The following is a 22,932-nucleotide window of genomic DNA, read 5'->3' as shown; positions in this document are numbered from 1 at the left end:
TGTGCAATTTTTTTGTTATTTTTTTCATCCCATTTAAATTCTCTTGAGAGTTACGTGGGTTTTTTTCCCAGTTATGAATGGTGATGTTTCCTCTAGCTGGAGGAGGATTTTAAAAGCTGAAAGAAAATAAGTGGTCATCTTGTTAGGAAAGTTTGACATCTTAAACTAAAATAGCTGTAACTAACCAATCTTTGAAAGGTGATTTAGATTTACACTCGAGCAAGACTAGTGTTTTGAGATGGAATTTTTGGGAAGACAAAGGAGGAATATTAGTATGTAGTCTATTTATCTTGTAATAAAGGCAACAAGTCTTACAAAGTTACAGCTTGGTGGTAAAGGGAGAAGGTTACTATGGTAGAGCAAGGTTCAATCTTGATTACTTGTCTGCCTTGGCTGCACTAACTGGTAGTCTAATAGCATGGTTTTCTTTTCAGGGTAAATGTACATGGAGTTGTTTATGGATTCAACCATTGCAGATGTATCCAGGCTTTAGTAGCCACTTTCTGCCCTGTAAAATGTTTTTTGTTAATGGGAGGAAAGGACCATCATAGATTTTATTTTTTTATATATATATATGGGGGGGCTGCGGTGTGGTGTGCGTTATTCATATTTATTAGGTTCACTGAAACTCTGTTTAGCTTTCAGGACAGCATCTTTGTCTCCCAAACACCCAACTTGCATTCTGCGAGGTAATTTGAAGCTGGGTGCCTGCAGCTGACTGAATTTACTGTTGGGTGGGAAGGTTGGTCCCTGTCCTGGCACAACTGGTTCCTGTCCTGGCTGTCCTCTCTACCATACTGTTACTTACATGAGAGCCTGTAATCAAGTTCTGTGTATGATGCTTAAATTGGCTTTCCTCTTTTGATACTATCTTCACTTCCTCTTTCTTGGACATCTTAAGCAATGTCTATATAAGTGAAGAGTAATGCTAGCTGAAACCTGTTAAAATTTAACCACACCCACTGAGTCATGCCATAAGATTTTCCCTATCAGACTAATCTCAAAAATGTTTTGGGCTTTTTGGTAACAAAGGAAGTAGCTGTCCTCCACCCAACAAATAGGGGATTTTGGAGGGGAGTAAAGAGGGAGTATGACTTAAAATAACCAGCAGTGATGTATATTATTTTTTTCTTTGGTCTGTCAGATTCTTTTGAAACATCCTTCTGCCTAAAAGTGTCTATTCTGCTCCTTCAGGAAGGTGAATTAGTCTTTCACTGGTCTCTAGTATATTGAGTTGACAAATACCAGATTCTTCTTTGTCAGACTGTTGACAGAACTAAGTGGCATGATTTTTATTCTTCTTAAAGTATAAACTGATGAAGGCCTTTTTCTCTGACTCTAGCAGAACAGAGGAGCAGCGAAACTAAAGAGAATTTGCCAATGGCTTCCATCAGCACCATGATATTTAATGACTTGTGGCGTTTGTAGCACAGAAATAGCTAGTATCATAAAACCTGATGTTTGGTGACTAATGTGTGGTGCTCTGCTTGGCTGGATGTTGAGGTGGCTGTACCTGAGCAAGCAAATTTGAGCTAGGTACACTTGCAGCAGTTGTACTGTACGTTAATCCTTTTCTTCTGTTCAGGAGTAGTATTAATTCCTGTTGGAAGTGAGGATTGCTGCTGTAGGAACTGCTATAAACATATGCAAAGACAGTAACCTTGCTTATAGCTTCTGGCAAATCCTACATTGTCATTAATTGTCTGAATTTTGCCTCTACATCAAAATAGCTCCTAAGAAGTTCTGCTCCACTGGGTTCCCTTTCCTACTGCACATCTTACAGTTCTCATGGCTCTTGACTTGCCTTCTAGATATCTATCTCTTGATCTTGCACTTTGAGTACATTCTAGTTTAGAGGTGCTGCATGCAGTGAAGACGTGGCTGAAGTTTTGATTCCACTGTATCTGAACCAAAGTTATGCACAGGGGAATGAGTTATGATATAAAGGGAATAACCTTACAGAGATTTAAGATAATGACCATCACAAGTTCTGTTGTCAAACTTAAGATACCTAGTCCTCAATTTTCATTAAATACTTTTAAAATACAAAAAAGACTTGTTTCCAATTAAAAAAAAAAAAGAGAAATTCAAATCAGTAACTTCCAAGCAATACATGGGAAGTGCACTTATGTATTTAGTCTTTTAAAAGTCTAATCGAAGCCTGAACTATAAATAACGAAGGGTGGGAATAGTGTTAAAGAATGAGGACAATTTCAACTTTGTCGTCCTGTGGCTGTAATTTTAAGTGTGGGAAAGTGGAGCTTGTTTAACCAGCTTGCTAACAAACAGTCTGATCTATTGCTAGAGAAGTAGATTTCCTTCAATGTTGTAAAGTCCGTATGGACAGATGTAATTTAGTGTCTTACTATGCTAAAAGCTTACTGATTTCATGACTCTTCCTGAAACCTATTTGTTTCCTGTTGGAAAATAACCTTCTCTGCTAGTAACTTATAAGAATTGTTCAAAGTGTAATTTTTTAAAAAAATAAGGAAAAAAAAAAATGAAAAAGATACCTGGATGTAGAAGATGCAACCATATGAGAGAATAAAAAGTTAATTAATCCACGGTATCATATCTATTGTTGGAAGTAGGTATGTATACAACTCATGAAGAGGCTCTCTTTTGATAGTCCACTTTCAGTTCCAACAAGGATTTATGATAAAAAGATGCAAATCTTCCTACTTGCAAACTCTCGCAGTCCTGTACCACCTGCTTAACATTGTGCTGTGGGCACTGATATTCTTACTACTTTTATTCTCTACAGAAAGAAATCCAAGCTGAATATGCTGCTAGTCCGACTTAGCATGAGGACAGCTGGTCTGATTTAGCGTGTCAGTTGTAAGCCTGGGCAAATAAAGAAATCTCTGTAGTAAAGAAGACAAACTGGAACACAGAGAACACAAACAGTTTAGAGTGGGCGCAAAATTCTTTGCGGAGCCAAACTGAAAATTTTCTGGCAAAAATTAAACACACAGAGAAAAAAAGGCTTCCTTTGGTTCAGTCCAAAATTTTGAGTCAGATGTTATTGACATAGCTTTTGAAGAGAGGAAGCTAGTGTATCTTCCTCTCTTTGTTCCTTAAAATGAATTTTTTCATAGTGGTCTTAGACAAATTTGTTAAAGCACTGAAATTAGATTTTACAATATTTAGAAAATCATACTTCTTTTTCTCTGAAACTGTTTATTGAATTCAGCATTCCTGTGCAAATAATTTTAGGTCCTACTAAATAAGTGGTTTTGGCAAACACGGACTGGAGAAACACCTAATTCTAATCGAGAATTGCTTTTCTCCTGAGGAAAAATACAGGTTTAAAACATGTTAATGTATTTAGGTTTAAATCAACATGATTATGTATCTTCTGAATCCTTTAGCACCAACAGTCTGAAATGCTGTTCTGCATTCTTACTGCCTTGTAGTGTGTGTTTGACCACACAAGGGCCACAGCCTGCCTGCCTTTAACAACTGTGCAGAATCTGCTCTTAAATGAGTTGCCATCAAATACTAAATGCATATATGTATTCCTCCTGAATAAGTTGTTGTCTGAAAGAAAGCCTGAGTTTCTCTTCCATCTCTTCTTTTTGCCTGCTCATGTGGTTTTCAACACAGTACATCTACTTTAAACTTCTAAAATGAGCTGTTTCACAGATTAACCTTTCTTGGCTTTAGTGCCTTCTTGCAGAAGTGGAGATATTTATCTGATGGGTTCTGTTCCGAGTTGTGTCTGGCAGATTTGGTAAGTGCACCCTCTGGCTTTTATCTACTTCAGAACGATGTGTTCACTGCTGATCAATAATTAACTCCTTGTTTGCCCATGAAAGTCCTTTCACCCTGCATTAAACAAAATATGCTTGCGTGACCATTGTGCATTGATTTGTGTGTTTGAATGAGATTGATCTATGTTAGGGCATTGTTAGCCACCAATTCAATAACTGTTTTACAATTTGTCTATACTAGCTCCCTCTCAGTCACTATAATACAATTGTTATACCCTGATAGCTGCCATCAGTTTTGGCTGCCTGCTAGCATTTAGGAGAGTGTTTGTGATAAAGTAGAACCAAGTTTATGGTGGGTCTTAATATATAATTTGCAGAAAGTTGCAAATTACCACTTTTACAGCTCTTTTAAAGAGTTATCTGTTCTTGATTGCTCAGACTCAGGCCTAGGCTATTACGGGTGGAAAATTGGCAATCCCAGTTAGTTTTAAAGGTCAGCATTAGAGCAATATTTTGAGTATACTCTTTCAGTATGTTTTCACGTATAGCATAACAACGAAACAAGACCATTGTTACTGAGTGTCAGAATAGACAGCAATCTTCCCCAGTTAGAAGATGCAGACCAGATTTTAATGTTAAAAAGTATTGCTTATTCTTTCCACGCTTTCTTTTCATTTGGCATTTCACTATCAGTACATCCAAAGCTACTGCTTAATTTTGGGAATAACACTGTTCATTGTGCTGCAGAGATTGTTTTGCCAGTATGGACTAGACCGATGCTCCTCCCTGCATGGCTTTTGCCCACAAGATCTTTTGATGTTGCTGGTGACCAAATGTAAATTACATTTGAGCACGTGGGTAAGTAATGAGACAAAAATAGGAAGTTTGCTGCATCTGCAGTGTTGTGAAGTAGAATAAGCTAAGATCATGGCTATATATATGAATAGACAATAAATTTGCATTGTCTTGGAAGACTTCAGCCTGAGTAATGTATTCTGTAGTCACTTGTCACCTGACTAATAGTAATAGCTTGTAGGCAACCAATGCTAACTAAAAAAATTTTGGGTATATATTAGACTTCCACCATGTCAGACAGAGGGTATAATTGCACATATTAGAAATTAATGGCCAGGTGAAAGGGAACAAGATCTTTGGATTATTAATAATGATTTTCAGAACACTGTGAAACTTCCCAAAACCTAGAGAAGACAATCTAATGCACTAGCTTAAAGAAAAAAAGAAAAAATCCCAGGCTGACTGAGATAATTTCAGGCGGCTCAGTCTTAACATTGATTCTAAGAGGTGCAGGAAGATGAGAAGGGAGTAGTCAATATTGGACTTTTTGTTCTTAAAGTATTAAAGAAGGGTAATACATGCTAATCCATGTTGCTTAATGGAAAGTATATCTGATCTAATTTGATACTCTTTAAAACTATCAGTATTATCGGCCAGCCTTGTAAAAGTAATTTTACTGATGTAATGCATTTTTTAATTCCTTTTACCATTTGATTGGTACTGCACAATTCCTTGGCTAAAAAAATTTGAAAAAGACAACTCCCAAATTCATCAAAATGGATAAAAGAAAATTAACTCATTGATATCAGCTTTGATGATTGCCAGCTCACAGTCACAAAGCAAGGGGTTTTAAGCAGGTATTCTGGGTATTACTTTTAGCCTGCAATACTTCAGCTTTTATTACAGGGAAGAATTAAGTATTAGAAACCTATAATGGAAAATTCAAATACTCGGTTCATTAAACAGAATTATGGGAAGACTTGTTTAAAATGTATTTTAATTTCATCTCCTCAGCCAGTCACATAAATACACAAGGTCTTCAATTCCCTGTATGGGATTGAGCTTTAGGAACAGTGTTGTAAAGCCCAATCGGTATAGATTGAACTCAAACATCAATCAGTTTCTGTTCTTATAAGGATGCATGATATTTTCTGTGTGCTCCTGTATGAATGTTGAAGACCTGGAGATGAGACAAGCTAACTTAAAAGTGAAGATGGTTTAGGTTTAACATAGTGTGCCAGGCATTTCAGCATCAGCTGCTTCCCATCAGTTGTGGATTGAAGGAAGGAATTGTCTATCTGCTCAGAGATTTATTTAATAAAATCTAAATTATATGCATTTTCACACCAACTATCAAAGTCTTAAGCACCAGCACTGAAATAGATCCTGAGCCAGAGATGAGATTGGGACCAGAGTGGAAATGAGATATATATTGTATTTTTTTATTAAAAATTATTGGACTAGTTTACCAAGGATTATGGTGAGTTTTTAAATCAATAATCAATTAGTAATGAAATAGTATCAGACTGTGTTTACCTAAAATTTTGTCTTCAGTATCAGTGCATGCTTTCTAGTCCAGCGTAATTGTTGCTGGATTCTGGGTTTTGAATCCTTTTCATACATAATGTATGTGTCAAAATGGCTCATGAGAACAAGTGATTAACTCCAGCCAGATGTAATAGGATGTAATTTAAATTCAATTTACTGCCTTGAAACTGTTTCGTGATATCTATAGTCTTACGCTTTCCAAGGGATGATGACTGTTTTCAGGTTTAGGAACCAAACTATTTTGAATTTGGTAGGGACCATTCAGCTATTGGTTTTTAAGTTTCTTCCAACCATTTTCCCTATCTCTTCTAAGGCGACATGGTACTATATAGTTTGGACAGAATTAAACAAGCTGCCAGTTAGACCTTTCTGTGGTTGAACAATATATCAAACCTAGATCAGGTTTTCTTTTGAAGTAGTCTGAGGAAATGTCCTTATTTTTGTCTGGATCTGGAGTGGAATTATTTTGATTTGGGTTTTTAAGTAACTTTTTTCATTAAAGCATTAGCAAAGCAGTATTGAAAAAGTTGTTGTGATCTTCCGTCCATGGAAAAAAAATAGGTTGGGATTTTTCTTTTTCCAGTAATCCCAATGTATGGGAAACACACTCAACAATTTACTTGTGGTTTCAACAAACTCAGCACTAGCAAAAGCAGGGAAACATTTTTGGTGATATAATTGACATGGGGAATTACCTTATCAAAAGGTATTTTCTTAATCATTTCTCCTTAGATAAATGTCAACAGATCCTAATCAATACTAGATTGGAAGAATTCTGCCTGTGGGTAAGTCTTCAGGCTGACCTGTTACCTGCCACTGAGAAGCCAGTTCATTATCCAGTACCTGGGATACTTGAGAGTGTAGTAGAAACCAAACTGAAGCTGACAACATGTTTGGAAAGGTTACTGGATTACTGTTATGAGTATGAAGTACTAGAGTTGAACTAGGTTTAGCTCTTCTAGTCCCCACACCTAATCCCTTAGCATTTTGCTTTCTAACTGGGAATGATTTCTTAGGGGATGTAGCATCTAACTGGGAAATTTCCATCAGTGCCAGCCACGTGCTGGGTTTCTGTTTTCTGGGAAGATGGAAAATATACCCGCTTCTTCCTAACTATGCAACTCAAATATCCTGTAATTGTAAGTCATCTAAGTAATTGTTTTCTGTCTCAGATATCCTGCTGCTTTGGTAGACAATGACCCGACCACAGTCTGTAGTGGGACTGAAGCTGCTTCTCCTTGGTGCTTGTGTCTCACTGAAGATGGTGTGGAGGAGGGGAGGGAAGGTAGTTTAAACAGGTTTGGTTTTTTTTTTTTTTTTCTCTCTGTTGGATCCCTGTCAGCAAGGGGAGGAGGAGGTGAAGAGCAATGACCTGAGCATAGCAAATGCTGTTACCCTCTTGCATCACAATTATTTCATTTCTGAGGGGAAGTTAGAAGCAGCAACAGCAATAAAAGCAGCAGTTTCTGCCTTGTCTTCCAGAGCAGCATCAGCAGGCATCTGTACCATGACGCTCCACTGCACACGTCTTTTTCTCTTGCTTCTGCTTGGTTCATGGTGGCCAGACTCAGAGAAGCATGTGGTGGGAGCTGTGAAGGTCAGGGAGCACTATATAGCTGCACAGATCACTAGCTGGACCTACAAACCGGAATCTGAGGAAAAGTCCAGGTAACAACGTACAGGATGAGAAGAATGAAACTAGTCTTGTGACTGAAAGTGTCTTATGTCTCCCATCTCCTGTGGAATTTTAGAGCCCAGGAGGACTTTAGAGCCTGATCTGTTGACTTCAGAGGAACTTGTGTGACTTTAAACAGCATGATCTGAACTGGAGCCAGTGAAGTATTAAAAGCTCCTTGTTATTTACTTCGTTAGTGGATAGAATTACTTTTATGTTTTCAGAGCACGTTTGTAAATTTGTTCCAGGGCTTGCTTTTATCATCTGTGTGGGCTGATGTTTGGCTTTTTTAATGTAATTATTTTAGGTATATATGTTTTGAGCAATATTAAATTCAGCCGTGTTTGGTAAGATTTTGAAAACTTTCAGACTTTAGAATTTGCTGAAGGAATAAATATGTTCTCATTTGGATACTCTCACTTTCACTTAAATCAGAGGCTGATGAACTTTGGAACTAGCTATGTTGTTTGAGTTGTTCAGTAGTTTCCGTGAAATGTCCATCCTGAGTTCTGCCGAGTAAAGTTTGTAGGAGCAATCATTTCTATACTTCATTAAGTGAAAATACTAATTTTTTTTTTTTTTCAGATAGCATTGCAGAATGGCCAGCCTATATGTATATGTAACTCAAGCATACAAAATATCTTATGTGCATTACCAATATTATCCCTAGGATAATAAACATTGCAAGTGCAATGCTACAAATAACAAAACTTGGGTGTAATTTAGAATTCTGTTTAAATTAGTCTTAATTTTTATGCTGTGTTCACTATAGTCACCATACACAGCTTTTATTTGTTCATGAAATGGCATAAAATGGTACAAATTACTTCTCCTACATTGAAGAGTATATTTGGATACTACTGCATTTTTCTTATATAGTGGATGGCTGGTTTATTTTTGTGTAGTTTGTGATTTTTTTTTTTTAAATATTACATTTCTGGATGTTATGGAAGGGACTTTTCCAGTTCAGATTTAGACTTTCTACCTATTTTTTTTCAAGACTTAATTGAAACAAAGTTTCTATGATTTCCAAAGCTCCCCTTGCAGGTTTAATACAACAGGTATAGGCGTAATGTCAAACTGGCAGTACAGATGAAAACAGGATTTAAATGTAGGAATATGAAGTCAAATGCCATTTAAGTATTGATGCAAGCATGTGAATTTAGTAGTTAGAACTTCATTCTCATCTGCACTGAATCCATCAATATAAGCATCAACTGCTGTTTCATTAAGCATTACAGTGTGAATAGACTGTTTTCGTGCAGTAGGAACCCACAAGACTGCCTTAAACCTCAGTTGAAATACTCTGGGATTAGCTAGGCGTTTCTCATACACAGTGCCTATTGAAATATCTCACATAAGTAGTTAAAGAAAGTCACATCCCAAATGGGTCTGATGAGCTTTGTAGAGTTTATAGAAATTCAACTCAAAAAAAAAAAAAAACCCCAAAACCAATACAGAGGTGCTCACTAAGGAAGAGCTAATGGCTTGGATCCCAAAGGCATTTGGTATGTAACTTGCTCTGATTTCAGTACAGTGTAAGAACCTGATACTTTGCTGCTGTTGGTTCTAAAAAACTGAAAAGAGGCTGAAAAGAACATGGGTTCTTCCTGAACTATTTCCTTAATTTTCCAATCATACAGGCTATAAAATGACACTTCTTTGAGTGTCTTGTCTTTGTTGAGATTTGTTACCATGTACACATGATATTTATAAGGCACTTCAGAGCAAAATGAAAACGTATTATCTGTGCATGCAGCATTGCTGCTGCCGTTCCCAAAAGTTACCTAACTAGACCAGCTTGCACAGTCTGAGATGTCTGAAGTGTTAGTAAGCTATACGTTTTGTTCTTTCCAGCTGTATAATTTACAGTGAAAAATTTCCTCTTGTGACCCATAGTCTTATGTGCGCATTCTACTGAACATTGCCATACTACAGCAGCACTTGTCAATGAAGTTTATGGATCAGGTCCTACTCCTTAAAGAGTGAAACAATTTTATCAGTGACTTTAAAGAGAGGGGAATTAATTGAAACACGAACTGCTTCTGCCTGACTCTTCTGTTGTGAGAGTGTTGCAGAAGAATTTACAAAAGATCTCTATGAAAAGAGATCTCCCCCTTATGGACCCTGGATGTCACTGAAGCGAGCTCACTGTTCTCTCTGCCCAGCCTCTATGCTTGAGCAGCCCATCAGCTTCCCACTATCAAAAGTGCCTGAAAGGGCATTACAGAAAAAGCAGGTGGAATTACTGTTGGATCCAGTCATTATACATACTATAAGAAATCAACCAGTCAATGTAAAACTAAATACAAGCTATTTAGCTCCAGCCCTCTTGTCATCATCACTTCTGTTCCAGAAGTGGTGTGTGCTGGTTTCCTTCTGCTTGTCTAAGTATTTTCTAAGAAAACATTGTGTGGTCTACTGGGTGCCTGACTCATCTACTTAACAAGACTAAGGACACTTGCAGAGTTTCTTAGAAAGCAATTTTCTGACTTGCTGTGAGGTCCTTAGTTGTTGTCAGGGAACAGTTTTGTGCTTGCCCCCAAGGTCATTGCTGATACAGGAGTTTGCTGTTAATGCTGTTGTAGAGTCCTTGTGGTGCCTCTTGAAGTTCAAGTATGAGGCTGAGTAAAGAGAAATTCAGGTTTCTTTCACTATGTTTTGTCATGTGATTTCTAAGTTAGGCATGGTCAAGACATTTTCCTTTGTCCTAAATGGACAAAACAAGACATCTTCATCACAGAATCAAAAGAACCTACAGAAATCACCAGCAAAGTCAGGTGTAAACTGTGCTAGGTACTGTAATTGAACATCTAATATGAAATGTCCTAGCTTGGGAACATCATAGATTCAATAGAGTAAGAAGGAAAGGGGAAGATACTACAAAGAGTTGTACTGTGTGCCTTGCCTTCAGCAAAACGTGCAAATGATTAAATGTAATTCCAGGATTCATTTTCTGACATATCCATTAAACAGCAATGACATCTCTGGGTATCTTTATCTTTTTAAATTTTCTTGTAACTCTTCTGGTTTCAGATTGGAACATTCAGATCCTGTGTTTAAGAAAATTTCTTACAGAGAATATGAAGTGGATTTTAAAAAAGAAAAGCCAGCAAATATATTTTCAGGTAAACAGGAAGCAAGTGTTCTGAGTATTTTTGTTTGTTGTTTGTTACAAAGCCAGTAACAAGCTAAGCAAGCTTGTATTTTTGTGTCCACTGATTTGCACATAAATCAAATAGGCATGGGGGTGGGGTCTCTGCAGTGCACTAGGCTTTCAAAGGCCACAGAAAGGTTGGATTTTCAGCAGCTGGGGCTCAGTCCTATCTGCAAATTAATTGCACAGTACAGAGTCGTTCCCTTTGTTTTCAGCAGCTGATGAGACTTCCCGTGCACATTTAGACTTGTACAGCACGGTCACAATGGTGACACTATAAATTCAAACAGAAGGAGCTTAAGGCCTGAGGCTAACTGTATTCCTGATAGGTCAGTGGAAAGGAAAAGCAAAGCTATGAGGTTGGGTGTGGAAGATAGTCCCTTGCCTTTGCATCTCTTACTGCGTGAAGACACTTTAAATGGATGGAGGCAAATTCTTGTACTTATGCCATACATAAGTATGGTACTTCTCATACTTATGCAGAGTACTTATATAGTTTATCTGTGCTTCATATTAATAGATAAAGTAACTTCAGATGTTAGATGTTCAGATTTAGATTTCAAAGTAAATGTGTGTGAGATTGCTGATATGAAATTGTGACAAGTTGCCCTGAAAAGTCTATGATCTGATTCCTTCCAGTTTTGTTTGTTCCCCTGTGTTTTCTGAAACTGCTTCTATCTGTTCAGATAAAGAAATTTACAAAATAATTTTCAAGGAAAGAGACTAACAAACCAAAGGTGGTTTTTGCAGGTTTCTTCCACTGCTTATTTTTGCAACATGGGGAGTAGGGATACAAGTCCCCCTTGAAACCTTTTACACGCTATGCCTCAAGAAATTTGCAACATGGAACTGATTATTTCTTTGGATAATATCTTGAGATTGAAAGTTCTTTTTGTTTTGTGACATCTGGCATTGAGAGTGCTATTCAAAGATATATGCTTGGATGCATTTCTCTAAACTCTTAAATTGTAAGATGTCTGCTTTCCTAAAACTATTGAATTAAATTGTATGTGAAGGATTCCTAGAAATTCCCAATGAACCTCAACATGAACCTTTTGACAAATTTTCTGTATTTGAAAATAACTTTTTTCCAAATATACCATTTTCCTGTGATTTTTAAGTGCTAGTTGCCAGATACACAATTTATAACATTCTTGACTCTGAGCTCCAGGTTTTAAATCCCCATGTGCCTTTTTACAGGTAAATCTTCATTACAGTGATGTTACGTTCTCTGCCTATGTTAATTTTGCAACTTGTATTTTGAGAGCTCACATTTCCTAATGGGGGGAGAGAACTCTGCTTCACTAAACATACTGTTTTGCTCACATTATCCTCTCTCTATCTTGAATAACTACAGGACTTCTGGGACCAACTCTGCGTGCTGAAGTGGGAGATACTTTAGTAGTTCACCTTAGGAATATGGCTGACAAGCCAGTCAGTATTCATCCCCAAGGCATAGTTTACAGCAAAAATACTGAAGGTAAATATTGTAAAAACTCCGTGTTTTGTTCATTTACTTGTAGACTACTACATGAAACACTGAGAGGGGCCCAGACCAATGTTTGAGGATATGTGTAACACAAATATCTGTTGATCTTGGAGTAAAACTTTACACCCGTTGTTAGTTCCTTTCGTGTTCATCAGTGTAACAGTAGGAATACGAGTGTCATCTGACATACACAGTTTCCTGACCAGCTGCCTGTGTGCTAGTATTGTTTCACAGAATCAGTGGTTGAGGTCAGAAGGCATCTCTGGAGGTCATCTGATTCAACCTCCATGTAGTTGTAAACTATTCTATTTCTTCAGGACATGTAAACTCTTAAATACAGGTCTTTTAAAAATATTTTCCAAATATTTTGCAATAGCATACCTCAATGCATTATTGGTAAAGCCAGCTGACAGTGCTGATCATGTTGTTCTGATACTCAGGATTTCACGCACAGCTTTGTGGTATTTTGCTCCTGGAACCCTCATGAGACTAGCAAAAAGAGATCATAAAATGTGACCAAATTGACAGTTAAATGTCTGCACTACCACAGCTTGAGTTTGATGGCCTGTGCTTCATGGATTGCTCTGCCCTGGATGCTGAGCCAGAGCTCTGACCTGCGGTTTACAAATTTATTCAAGGCTTTGTACAAAAGGCTTTTCTTGGTACAAAAAGAGTTTTGCAACCTCATCTAATGGAGTTGAACAGAACACGTTATTGGAAGTGATAGGCAGTTCAGTTTGACTGTCTTATTGATGTGCCTTTTGCACCTAGGATTTTGATCCTCTGACTCCCCTTAGTCATACTGCAGATTTGTTGGATATGGCAAGCATAGACATGAGCCATTACTGCCATCTGGATATGCAGTGCACAAAAGGTCTAAGGCAACAAGGCAATGCTAGCCTGTGCAGTGGCTTTATGAGACAATTAGAAAATTGACAAAGTGGGCAGTCTTCCTCCACAGAGTATCAGTGAGCAGAGGCTGAAGCTTCATGCCATCCTAACCCCAGTCAGAATGGTGAAGAGCCCCACCTTTTGGCAGTGATGACAGTTCTAGAAAATCTTTAATCTGTAAGAAACAGGGTGGTGGAATAGCTGCATTCCCCTGTGCTACTCTCCACATTGTGAGCTGAATGAGTAGTTGTCTCTTTGAAGATGAAGTATCATACAGGCAAGAAACAAACCAAGCTTTTTGAATTGTAGGAGGACACTGCAGATGCTTTAATTGCTCTTTTGTCTTCACGCCACCCTACTGACTCTTTTCTTGGCAGGCTCCCTGTATGATGATAGAACATCATCTGCAGAAAAACGAGATGATGCTGTACTTCCAGGCCAGGTCTACACATATGTGTGGGATATAACAGAAGAAGTTGGTCCAAGAGAAGCTGACCTTCCTTGTCTTACTTATGCATATTATTCTCATGAGAACATGGCAATGGATTTTAACTCTGGTCTGATTGGAGCACTGCTTATCTGTAAGAAAGGTAATGAAATACTTTAAAACTACTGTAAGATAATAATACATTGTCATTTCTTAATAAAGTTAAGGTTGTATGATATTGAGGGAAGATATGTTACTTTCCTTTTCACATCTTTACATGCAGTGTAAAGTAAACGGTTTTCAACATCTTTCTCTTCAATGTTAAAGTTTTTAAATGGAGCTTTCATGCATCTCCATCCTATAATTATAGGATGGACAGAGAGAGTGCTATTAATAGATACATTTGCCTGCACTGGTTGCATTTTCAGTTGTTTAACTGCTAAATATACGACCTCAAATTTCCTGTCTTAGAAAAAATATTTTTTAAAGCTTTGTTCAAAATGATTCAGCCATTCCAGAAAGTAAGGCAGGAAATAACTGGTTTACCCATGCCTTTTAAAGGTTGTCTGATCAAGAGGCTGTAGCACACACTCTTGTAACAAGGGTTTGAAATCACAGAGCAGTGTGTATTTTACTAGTCATTTGAAAATACGGCCAAATTTGAACAGATTATAAGTCTTTAAAAATGGCTTTGCATGTGATCAGGGACGTGAGATTTTAGCAGTTGGAGTCACTGAATTCCACCTCCATTGATACAAATTGGTGCTTTGTAGGACTTGTAAACAAGTGCTAGGTACATGCCACTGATTTGAGGGAAGTGTGAAACAGCATGCCACTATAGTACTTAAACTACTTGTTGGTCCCTTAAATACTAAATTTTTCCAAGTTATATATCCTTCTTTTAGTGAAAGCTCTGTGACTTATTTAGCTTGATCCTCTTCCCCTGCAGTTTGAGTCAGACACTCTGTATAGACTGCAGGGACTTGGACTTTGAGGCTTTCCTGAAAGTAAACATAAAACCGGTTCAGTGTGGGTTGTACAAGGGCACTCTTCTCACTGATAAATATCTATTAAATGTAGAAAACACCTACTCATATCACCTCAAAGGAGTGGCATTAGTATTAATATGTTCCTCCTGAAGATTTTTGAGAACTAATGCTTTTAGTATTATCTAGGACTTGTTATTTTCCTGATTTTCTTGGGGTTTCTTTCTCTGTGTTTGTGTGTATGCATGCACTTTATGGCATACTGGTGGAGTTAATCTGGACAAATGCTTTGGAATTACTTGCTTTTCTTCCTTCTCTGACTTCTCAAATTCATGCACATATTGCGGGTTTGAGTTGGATGTAAGTTTGAGATGGATTAGTTTGACCACGACCTTCAAGACAATTTGAGCATGTGTTTCTAGCTAGAGCAAAGACAAACATCTAACTACTCACATTTTAAAGTTTCTGAACAGGGTTTCTTTGACTGGGCACTGCATGTGGTAAGTGTGCAACATGCCCATATATTTGGTCTGACTGGTATGGAGTTACTTGCTTCACAGCAGCTCATATCGTGCTGTGTTTTGGATTTGTGGCTAAATAGTGTTGATAACACACCCATGTTTTACTTGTTGCTGGACAGTGCTTGCACAGTGTCAAGACTTTCTCTTTTTTCCTGCTCAGACCTCCCCACCTAGTAGGCTGAGGGCAAGTGAGATGTTGGGAGGGGACATAGCTGGACAAATGAACCAAACTGGCTAAAGGGATATTTCCTACCATGTAACATCATTCTCAGCAATAAAAACTGGAGGTAAAGGAAGCAGCACTGTGAAGAGAATGAGGAGTGTTGACTTCCAAGGTTCCTGAGAGACTGCCTGGGCATCAGTCTGCTTGTGGGAGATCAGTAATTTCTTTCGTGTTTCTTGGGTTTTTTCCCTTCTTTCCTTCACCTGTTGAACCATCTTTATCAACCCACAAGTTTTCTCACTTTTTTTCTTCTTATTCTTTTCCCTTGTCCTAGTGGAGCCGGGGAAGCATTGAAGTGGCTGTGTGGGTGCTTGGCTGCTGGCTGGGGTCAACCCACCATAGCCTGACACATTAAGAGCAGCATAGGTGGTATAACCTAGGAAGATTATAAGAAGTAGACTTCTGAGTTAAAGCACTGACTGAATGTTCATTGTGTGACAAGCAGATAAACTTCTCTGTTGATCCGAGACTTCGTTTATGCAGAAAAACAGGACATTGTAGCCTGTCATAAGTAAAAAGTATTACGTTAAAGATAACTGCTTCCACTGCCAGTGTCTCTTCCTAAGTAGAATAATCAGAAAGCTCCCAAATCTTTAGTTCCTATAGTCCAGAAGGACATCTATTTTAATCCTGGATTACATATTGGGAGTAGCAAATGGAAGTTTTTGATGTGAGCAATCTATGGAAAGAATCAGTAAAATCACACCAGTTCTGTGTGGCATGTCCAGAATTAATTCTACTTGTTGACAGAAATCACACCTGTATCACAAACTCAACTTAGATGGTTGCTTATAATTGATCTGATTCAAAAGTATTTGTTGAAGTCTTCTGTATGTAAAGGTTGTTTGTCAAGTGGTTGGTTTTATGCTTTTTAAAGGAGCTGATGACCTCAGTGTAGTGCTTGAAAAGACAGTGTTCACACTACAGGTGACTCTGCCATCTATTCTTCTCCTTGCCTCACAGTCTCAAAAGAGAGGCCAGCATCTGATTGTGGATAGAGGACTGTTTGGTGCTCCCATTCATTAAGGTGATCCCTACGATGAGTTGCCAGAATTGTCTGAGACAATACATTGCAAGTTGTTTAATCTCCTCTGGAATATTACAGACTTTTGATTTTGTGGTTACCTAACCCAAAAGTACTTGTGTAAATAAAAATCACTTTGAGCATTCTTCAGGTCTTGTTTTGGTCAGGCTCAGCCAGTACATGCTTAACAGATGAAGCAAGCTCATTAAATGCACATTAATGCTACCACATTGATGTGAAAACTACTTTACTTCTGCTTCAAATTAAGACCTGTTGTTTCTTCTTCACAGGAAGCCTAAATGAGGATGGGTCACAGAAACTTTTTGACAAGGAGTATGTGCTGATGTTTGGTGTGTTTGATGAAAACAAGAGTTGGCAAAAAACAGCATCACTCAAGTACACAATCAATGGCTATACTGATGGAACATTACCAGGTACTCTTCCAGTTTATGTGAAATGAAATTAACATTGATGAAGACTGAATATTACCTTTGTCTTTTATCCAAGAGAACAGGAATGTGGAGGAATGGGATACAGCCTTTTTTAGAACATGTCTGTGAGCATCTAAATTCTAGAAGAGAAACTGTACTGCTGGAAGGAATGCATGCCATTTTGCTGATAAGAACAACAAGATTACTTCTAAGAAGAGTTTTGCTTGAAGAACAGGATTACTAACTTAAAAAAAAAAAAATTCCTCCTTTTTTTTTTTTTTTTTTTTTTATTCTGCTGATGGGGAGAGTGTGATATGGTTAAGTGAACTGCTGGTTTTACAGCATATAGAACATACTAGGTGAAGAACTGCCTGAAAGTAGGAAGTCAGTTCCCGTTAAATTAAACTGTTAAGTGGGAAGGTGAGGAAGGTGGTAATGGGAGTGTTCGGTTGCTACTGTTTTTCACTTGTTCTCCTAAGGACCTACTTTCATGTCTCTGTCCAGTTCATTGAGGAAATATAAAAGACTGTCTTAGGGTTGTTTTTTTTTAAACAAAAATTGCATAGGGTAGTTACTGTCACTAGATACAACTTTAGCTTGTATCCTTGCTTTCCCCCCCTCCCTCCCAGCCAAGGACCAATCAGCTTTCCAAAGGAGGCTTCTGGTTTTCCTCCTTCCCCAGCTCACTATAAGTCAGGTTGTCACTTGCACGTAGGATTTAAACACTTAGCTTCCACTGACACACAGGATTTTAGTATCTGTTTCATTTACAATCTTCCGAAACTTCCTCTTGTTGCAAACACTGATCACAGGAGTCAGTTTTTTGTGCTTTTTTTTTTAATAATGTTTTGAGCAAATATTCACTTCAGACCTAGTGTCCAAAGGGAGCTTGCATGATTTGCCTGTATTCTGAACCCTACTCTCATTTCTCTTTCAGATTTAGAGGCCTGTGCATATGACAACATTAGCTGGCATTTGATAGGCATGAGTTCCAAGCCAGAAATTTTCTCCATTCATATCAATGGCCAGTCCATGGAGCAAAAACACCGCCGAGTTTCTACTGTTAACCTAGTGGGAGGAGCATCAACCACAGTAAACATGACAGCGGTTGAGGAAGGAAGGTGGCTGATATCTTCTCTTGTCCAAAAGCACCTTCAAGGCAAGGAAACATCTATATATTAGGAAACTGTAGAGGTGACCTTCTCTTCCTTGTCCCAAATGGCTTCTACTGTTTTGCAGTGGTACAGTTACCCTTTCAGACAGATGTCATTTCACTAAAACCACTGGAGAACAGGAAATTCTGTTGGAATGAGAAGTGCATGATGAACTAAAAGGCATTCTTATCTGCAGCTTTACTGCTGTGTGCAGATTACAGAGCAACAGTGAATCAGTACTTCAGCTTCTAAGTCTCTGTGAGCTGTTCGGATATAAGCACTGTTATAAAATGAGTAAGGAGCCATCAGTTTCCTGAGAAACTGAGCCCTTTCATCTAAGGGACACTCAATCTGATGAAAACATTTGCTGTTCATCATTTGAAAGCGGGTATCTCTCAGCAGTGATCAGAGTTCTGTTTTAAAGAATGAGAGAAATGTCTCTCTTACAAGAGCTGAAATACATGTTTGGGGAAAAAAAAGAAAAAAGCTTTCTATCTGTTCAGCTGGTATTTTCAAAGAGGGCTATTTGAGAGAGCTTCTATAGTCCATTTGGTTAATATGGGCTCACTCCTTGGAAGGCTCCCAGTCTTTATATAGTCTACATGGATGCAGCCTTTCCAAACCTGAAGAGGTGGCAATCAGATGAACAAATGGTTGCTGGCAACCTTATCTAAAGAAATTAGAAGTGCAGTTGAAGTGGTAAGGGTTCATAAAATGGAAAATCACTATGGTACTGTTTCTTCTCAATTAGCTGGAATGCACGGTTACCTCACTATAAGAGACTGTGGGGACAAAGAGGTGAAGAAGAGTCGTCTCTCCTATAAAGAACGTCTTATGGTCAGAAACTGGGAATATTTCATTGCTGCAGAAGAAGTTACTTGGGATTATGCCCCAAGTATTCCAGACAGCCTTGATAGGTAAAACAATACTTTGTCGACATAATATGGGATGTTAGTGTGAAATCACAGAATAATTCAGGTTGGAGAGGATCTCTGGGGATCCAACGCAAGGTTGGATCCAGTTGCACAGGGCCTTATCCAGTTGAGTTTTCATTGTCTCAGAGGATGGGGACTCCTCAACTTCTCTGGGCACCTTTGCAACTTCACAGTGAAAAAGTTTTCCCTTGTATCTAATCAGACTTTCTCATGTTGTACCTTATGTCCAAGATTTTGCTTGTGTGTCATGCATTCTAGCTTCACAATGGTGGCCCTCCAGTGTGGCCACACTGGTGGACCCTCACCAGTGTGTCAATGACTTTCTTTGCTGAGGAGCCCAAAAGTGGACACCTACTTTTGCCTTTAATCCAGAGCCCAAAATATGGAGATGACTTAGGAAATCCGCTAAGTAGCATACAAGCCTATTTTCTAAATTACTTTTCAACTTGAATTCTGCTGAAATAAACAATGCTTAAGGAGGAAGGAAAGGGAAGGAGGGAATATTTCTGGAGAATAAGTTTTTAAAAGTTCAGTACAATAAAATGTTTAGGGAATGGGAGAAGGAGAGGTCTCTATAAATGACCTTTTTATGGCACCAATGTAGATGTCGTAAAACACATAAGTAAGCATATTGGGTTATTTTGTTCAACCTAAGGTAAATCAAAGGAATTAGGTAACATACGTGAGGTCATTGTACACAATGCTGCCAGTGCACTGTAAGATTAAATTTGCAATCTGTCAGTTCCCTACTGCTAGAATACTGGTGACTTTACAAGCTGATGCTCATAAGAACCTTTAAGGATTTAAGGAGAACAAGACAAATTCCTTACGATGTATGGGGTTATAATTTCACATACCTCTTTAGAGTATAGTGTTCACGTAAAGTATTCCTCTTTCTTTGGTATGATTTGCTTCCCTTCTTATTTGCACTGGGACTGCATGGAGCAAATTTATATCCTTCCCTGCTAATTATGTGGCATTACTTAACTGCCTCAGTGCTCTCATCTTTTCCTCCTGCGTTCAAAATAACAGATCTTATCCCTGTTCAGTAACCTTTTTGAAGAACAGGTGACCAGGACAAACACATTACTCTGTGTTACTTCTCAGTATTTACCCTAGTTTTGTTCTCAGCATTAACAATTCTAATGTTTTTAAACCTGAGTGTAATACTACTTATTGTATGGTGCTTGACTGGGATTAAGATTATCTGTTCCTGTCTCTCCTCCAGTCTTTGCTATTGTAAGCAAATTGTTTATTTTTTCTATACTCAGCTATGCCTTTTTACAAAGAGAACAGTGATTTCTGCTATCTTATCTGAAAAATGTAGCTACTGCTTCAGTTTGTTTCTCTCTTGCATGTATACCCTATTAAATTAAATGTAAACTCTGGTACTGATTGATGATATGTGATACTAAAACACAGATAATGTTCCAAGTTTCTTCCTACCTAATTTAGGTTAGAATTTGAGGTGAATAGCATTAGGTTAGTTTAGGGTTTGTATTTTTTTTCAGGCAGTGAGGCTTCTACCAGTTACTTGAGTACTAGTTCTGTATTCTGATAGATGTCACTAATCAAGTTTTCTTGATTGTTTGTGTTTTCCTTTATTTTTAAGACACTATAAAGCGCAGCACTTGGACAACTTCTCAAATCTCATAGGTAAAAAGTATAAAAAGGCTATTTTTAGGCAATATACTGATGCCAGCTTCACTAAACGTCTTGAAAATCCTCGTCCCAAGGAAACTGGAATCTTAGGCCCTATTATCAGAGCTCAACTCAATGACAAAGTCAAAGTAAGTAACATAAATTCAGAGATTATTGATACTATAGCATAATTTTCTGTTGGACAGAGATACAAAAGAACTAGTTTGATATGGGTTTTTTATTAAAAAAAATATAGCTGATGTTATAAATATTGGCCCTACTGAAAGGTACGATCACAAATTGACAGTGTTTAGATGAAATTTTTCAGCATTCTCTCTGTAGTCTCCATGATTGTACTTTATTTCACAACATAAACATACTTCATTCACACTTTTTGTAAAATATGCTGACACTAGTCCAAAATAGAACAAGCTAGACACAGGTGGACTTCTGGGGGGATTTGGATGCGAGGCCAAACTTCATGAGCCCCTCATTCCTTATGTTGTTATTTTACCTGGATGTTTTAGACAATGGTACTCAGTTTTCATAGTTAAATGTTCTTTCATGGGGTTATAATATCAAACTACAAAGCATTTGCATTACAAGCTTGTGCTGCTGTCACATACATGTGTCTGTTGTCTTAATGATGCATCACAAAGTTTCATGACCTTCAATTGCCACCGTGACTCTGACTCTGAATTTGAATTTAGTACATTTCTTCTTTTTTCTGGTTTTATCAAAAATAGGCAGGACATTTTGCCTTTTCCTTCCATATCCCCTCTGGATTGTGGAATCTGGGACAAGATTTGGTTTTTAATCTGCTTAAATTTGTTTTCTCCTTTATTTAAGGTTCTCAAGAACTTTAGTCAATACCTTCATATTCCTTGAGGTAATGTGTGCCTGAGTAGCTAGAAGAACTGTTCTTTTTAGATTTTTCAGAGACAGGGTGTAAGAAGCTCAATGGCCCCAGCACCAGGGTACCAGCAGCATTTAGACTGGATTTATGTTATCAGACAATATTTAAGACATTCTTTTGCCTTTCCAGCACTTCCTGGGCTGAAACCAGGCAAATTCTACTGTTGTTGAAACTTTGTTATGTATTTAAACAAGGATTTGCTGAATACTAAATCCATTTTTTTCTTTTTTCTCAATTGCCTATCGATACAGATTGTATTCAAAAATAAGGCCAGTCGACCCTACAGCATTTACTTCCATGGAGTGACACTTTCAAAAAATGCAGAAGGAGCTGATTATCCTCTGGATCCCACAAGTAAGAAATTTGTGGACTACACTTTGCCTACTGCTAACTGATGTGGAGGGTTTCATTGCTTTGAAGGAGATGCTGTGGCTAGGAATGAGCATGACTGGGAGACCTCAGTTCTGTGCTCTGCCCCTGCTGACCTGTTGTGTAGCCTTATAGAGAAACCAAGGTAATATCTGCAAAGCATAGACAAATGCCCTTTTTTGGTGTCAGTCTTCTGTTCTTATTTATGATTTTAGAGAGAAACAAAAGTTCATGCTGAAGTTCAGGTATCGCAGAGGTAGCTTGAAATGGCATAACTGCACCAATTTCATTAAAAGATGCGGCCTGATGTTTATATAAGGATGTGGCTCCAAGTTTGTATCATTACTGTTCTCCTTTATTTTTCCTTAGGCAATGGCACCCAGAGTAGAGGAATTGAACCTGGGAAGACTTACACTTATGAATGGAAAATTGCTAAAACAGACCAACCCACTGAACAGGATGCACAATGTATTACAAGGCTATATCATAGTGCTGTAGATATTGAGAGAGATATAGCCTCTGGACTGATTGGCCCACTTCTGATTTGTAAAAGTGAAGCACTGACACAGAAGGGCGTGCAGGTAACGTGTTCAGCAACCTCTTAGAGATAGATTTTCCTCAAATAATATTACTTGATCTACAGTAAATTTGGTTTTGCTCACCTTAGAGAACTGTTGTGTAGAGAGCAATTAAACCAATAGGTTCCTGAAGAAATTACTTGAAGGAGACAGTCCTCTAACTGTCTGCAGCAGTAGAGGAATTATATTCTGATTTTCTTAGCAAGAGCAGCATTTCAACAGAAGGTCAGCCTGACTTGAAAGTCTATTTCTAGACCTAATAATAAACTTTCTTGCTGCTATTATACTTCCACACTCTGAAGACATTCAGATCTGAGCTGGTCCCTTTCTGTAACAGATATAACTCAACAGTCTGATTGTCTCAGGCATAACTAAATCCAGAGCAACCCAAACAGCATGGGAGACTTCTGAGAGAGTGGTTCTCTTTGCCATCCATTGAATACTTGCTTGACAAAGACT

At 38.0% G+C, this 22,932-nt stretch overlaps 1 protein-coding gene across 2 annotated transcripts in view; it reads left to right on the top strand.

Annotated features, from left to right (window-relative positions):
• The first annotated feature begins 571 nt into the window (after positions 1-571).
• Positions 572-22,932, top strand: part of F5 (coagulation factor V) — a 42,642-nt gene continuing 20,281 nt past the window's right edge. Inside the window, exons 1-11 of one of the 2 annotated variants that reach the window (XM_042788704.1) lie at positions 6,806-6,957; positions 7,539-7,724; positions 10,768-10,859; positions 12,246-12,368; positions 13,646-13,858; positions 16,740-16,883; positions 17,818-18,039; positions 18,786-18,951; positions 20,582-20,759; positions 21,778-21,880; positions 22,265-22,476. In XM_042788704.1, the coding sequence (XP_042644638.1) occupies positions 7,564-7,724; positions 10,768-10,859; positions 12,246-12,368; positions 13,646-13,858; positions 16,740-16,883; positions 17,818-18,039; positions 18,786-18,951; positions 20,582-20,759; positions 21,778-21,880; positions 22,265-22,476 (1,614 nt within the window). In that variant the 5' untranslated portion in view covers positions 6,806-6,957; positions 7,539-7,563. Of the gene's footprint in view, positions 3,734-6,805; positions 6,958-7,538; positions 7,725-10,767; positions 10,860-12,245; positions 12,369-13,645; positions 13,859-16,739; positions 16,884-17,817; positions 18,040-18,785; positions 18,952-20,581; positions 20,760-21,777; positions 21,881-22,264; positions 22,477-22,932 lie in introns of those variants that run through there. The other variant, XM_042788703.1, reaches the window with a different exon arrangement.

The sequence above is a fragment of the Tyto alba genome, unplaced genomic scaffold (genome assembly GCF_018691265.1).
Source record: "Tyto alba isolate M040663 unplaced genomic scaffold, T.alba_DEE_v4.0 Super-Scaffold_14, whole genome shotgun sequence".
Classification (NCBI taxonomy): domain Eukaryota; kingdom Metazoa; phylum Chordata; class Aves; order Strigiformes; family Tytonidae; genus Tyto; species Tyto alba.
The sequence above is the reverse complement of the archived record's forward strand: the minus strand, read 5'-3'. Positions and strand labels throughout refer to the sequence as shown.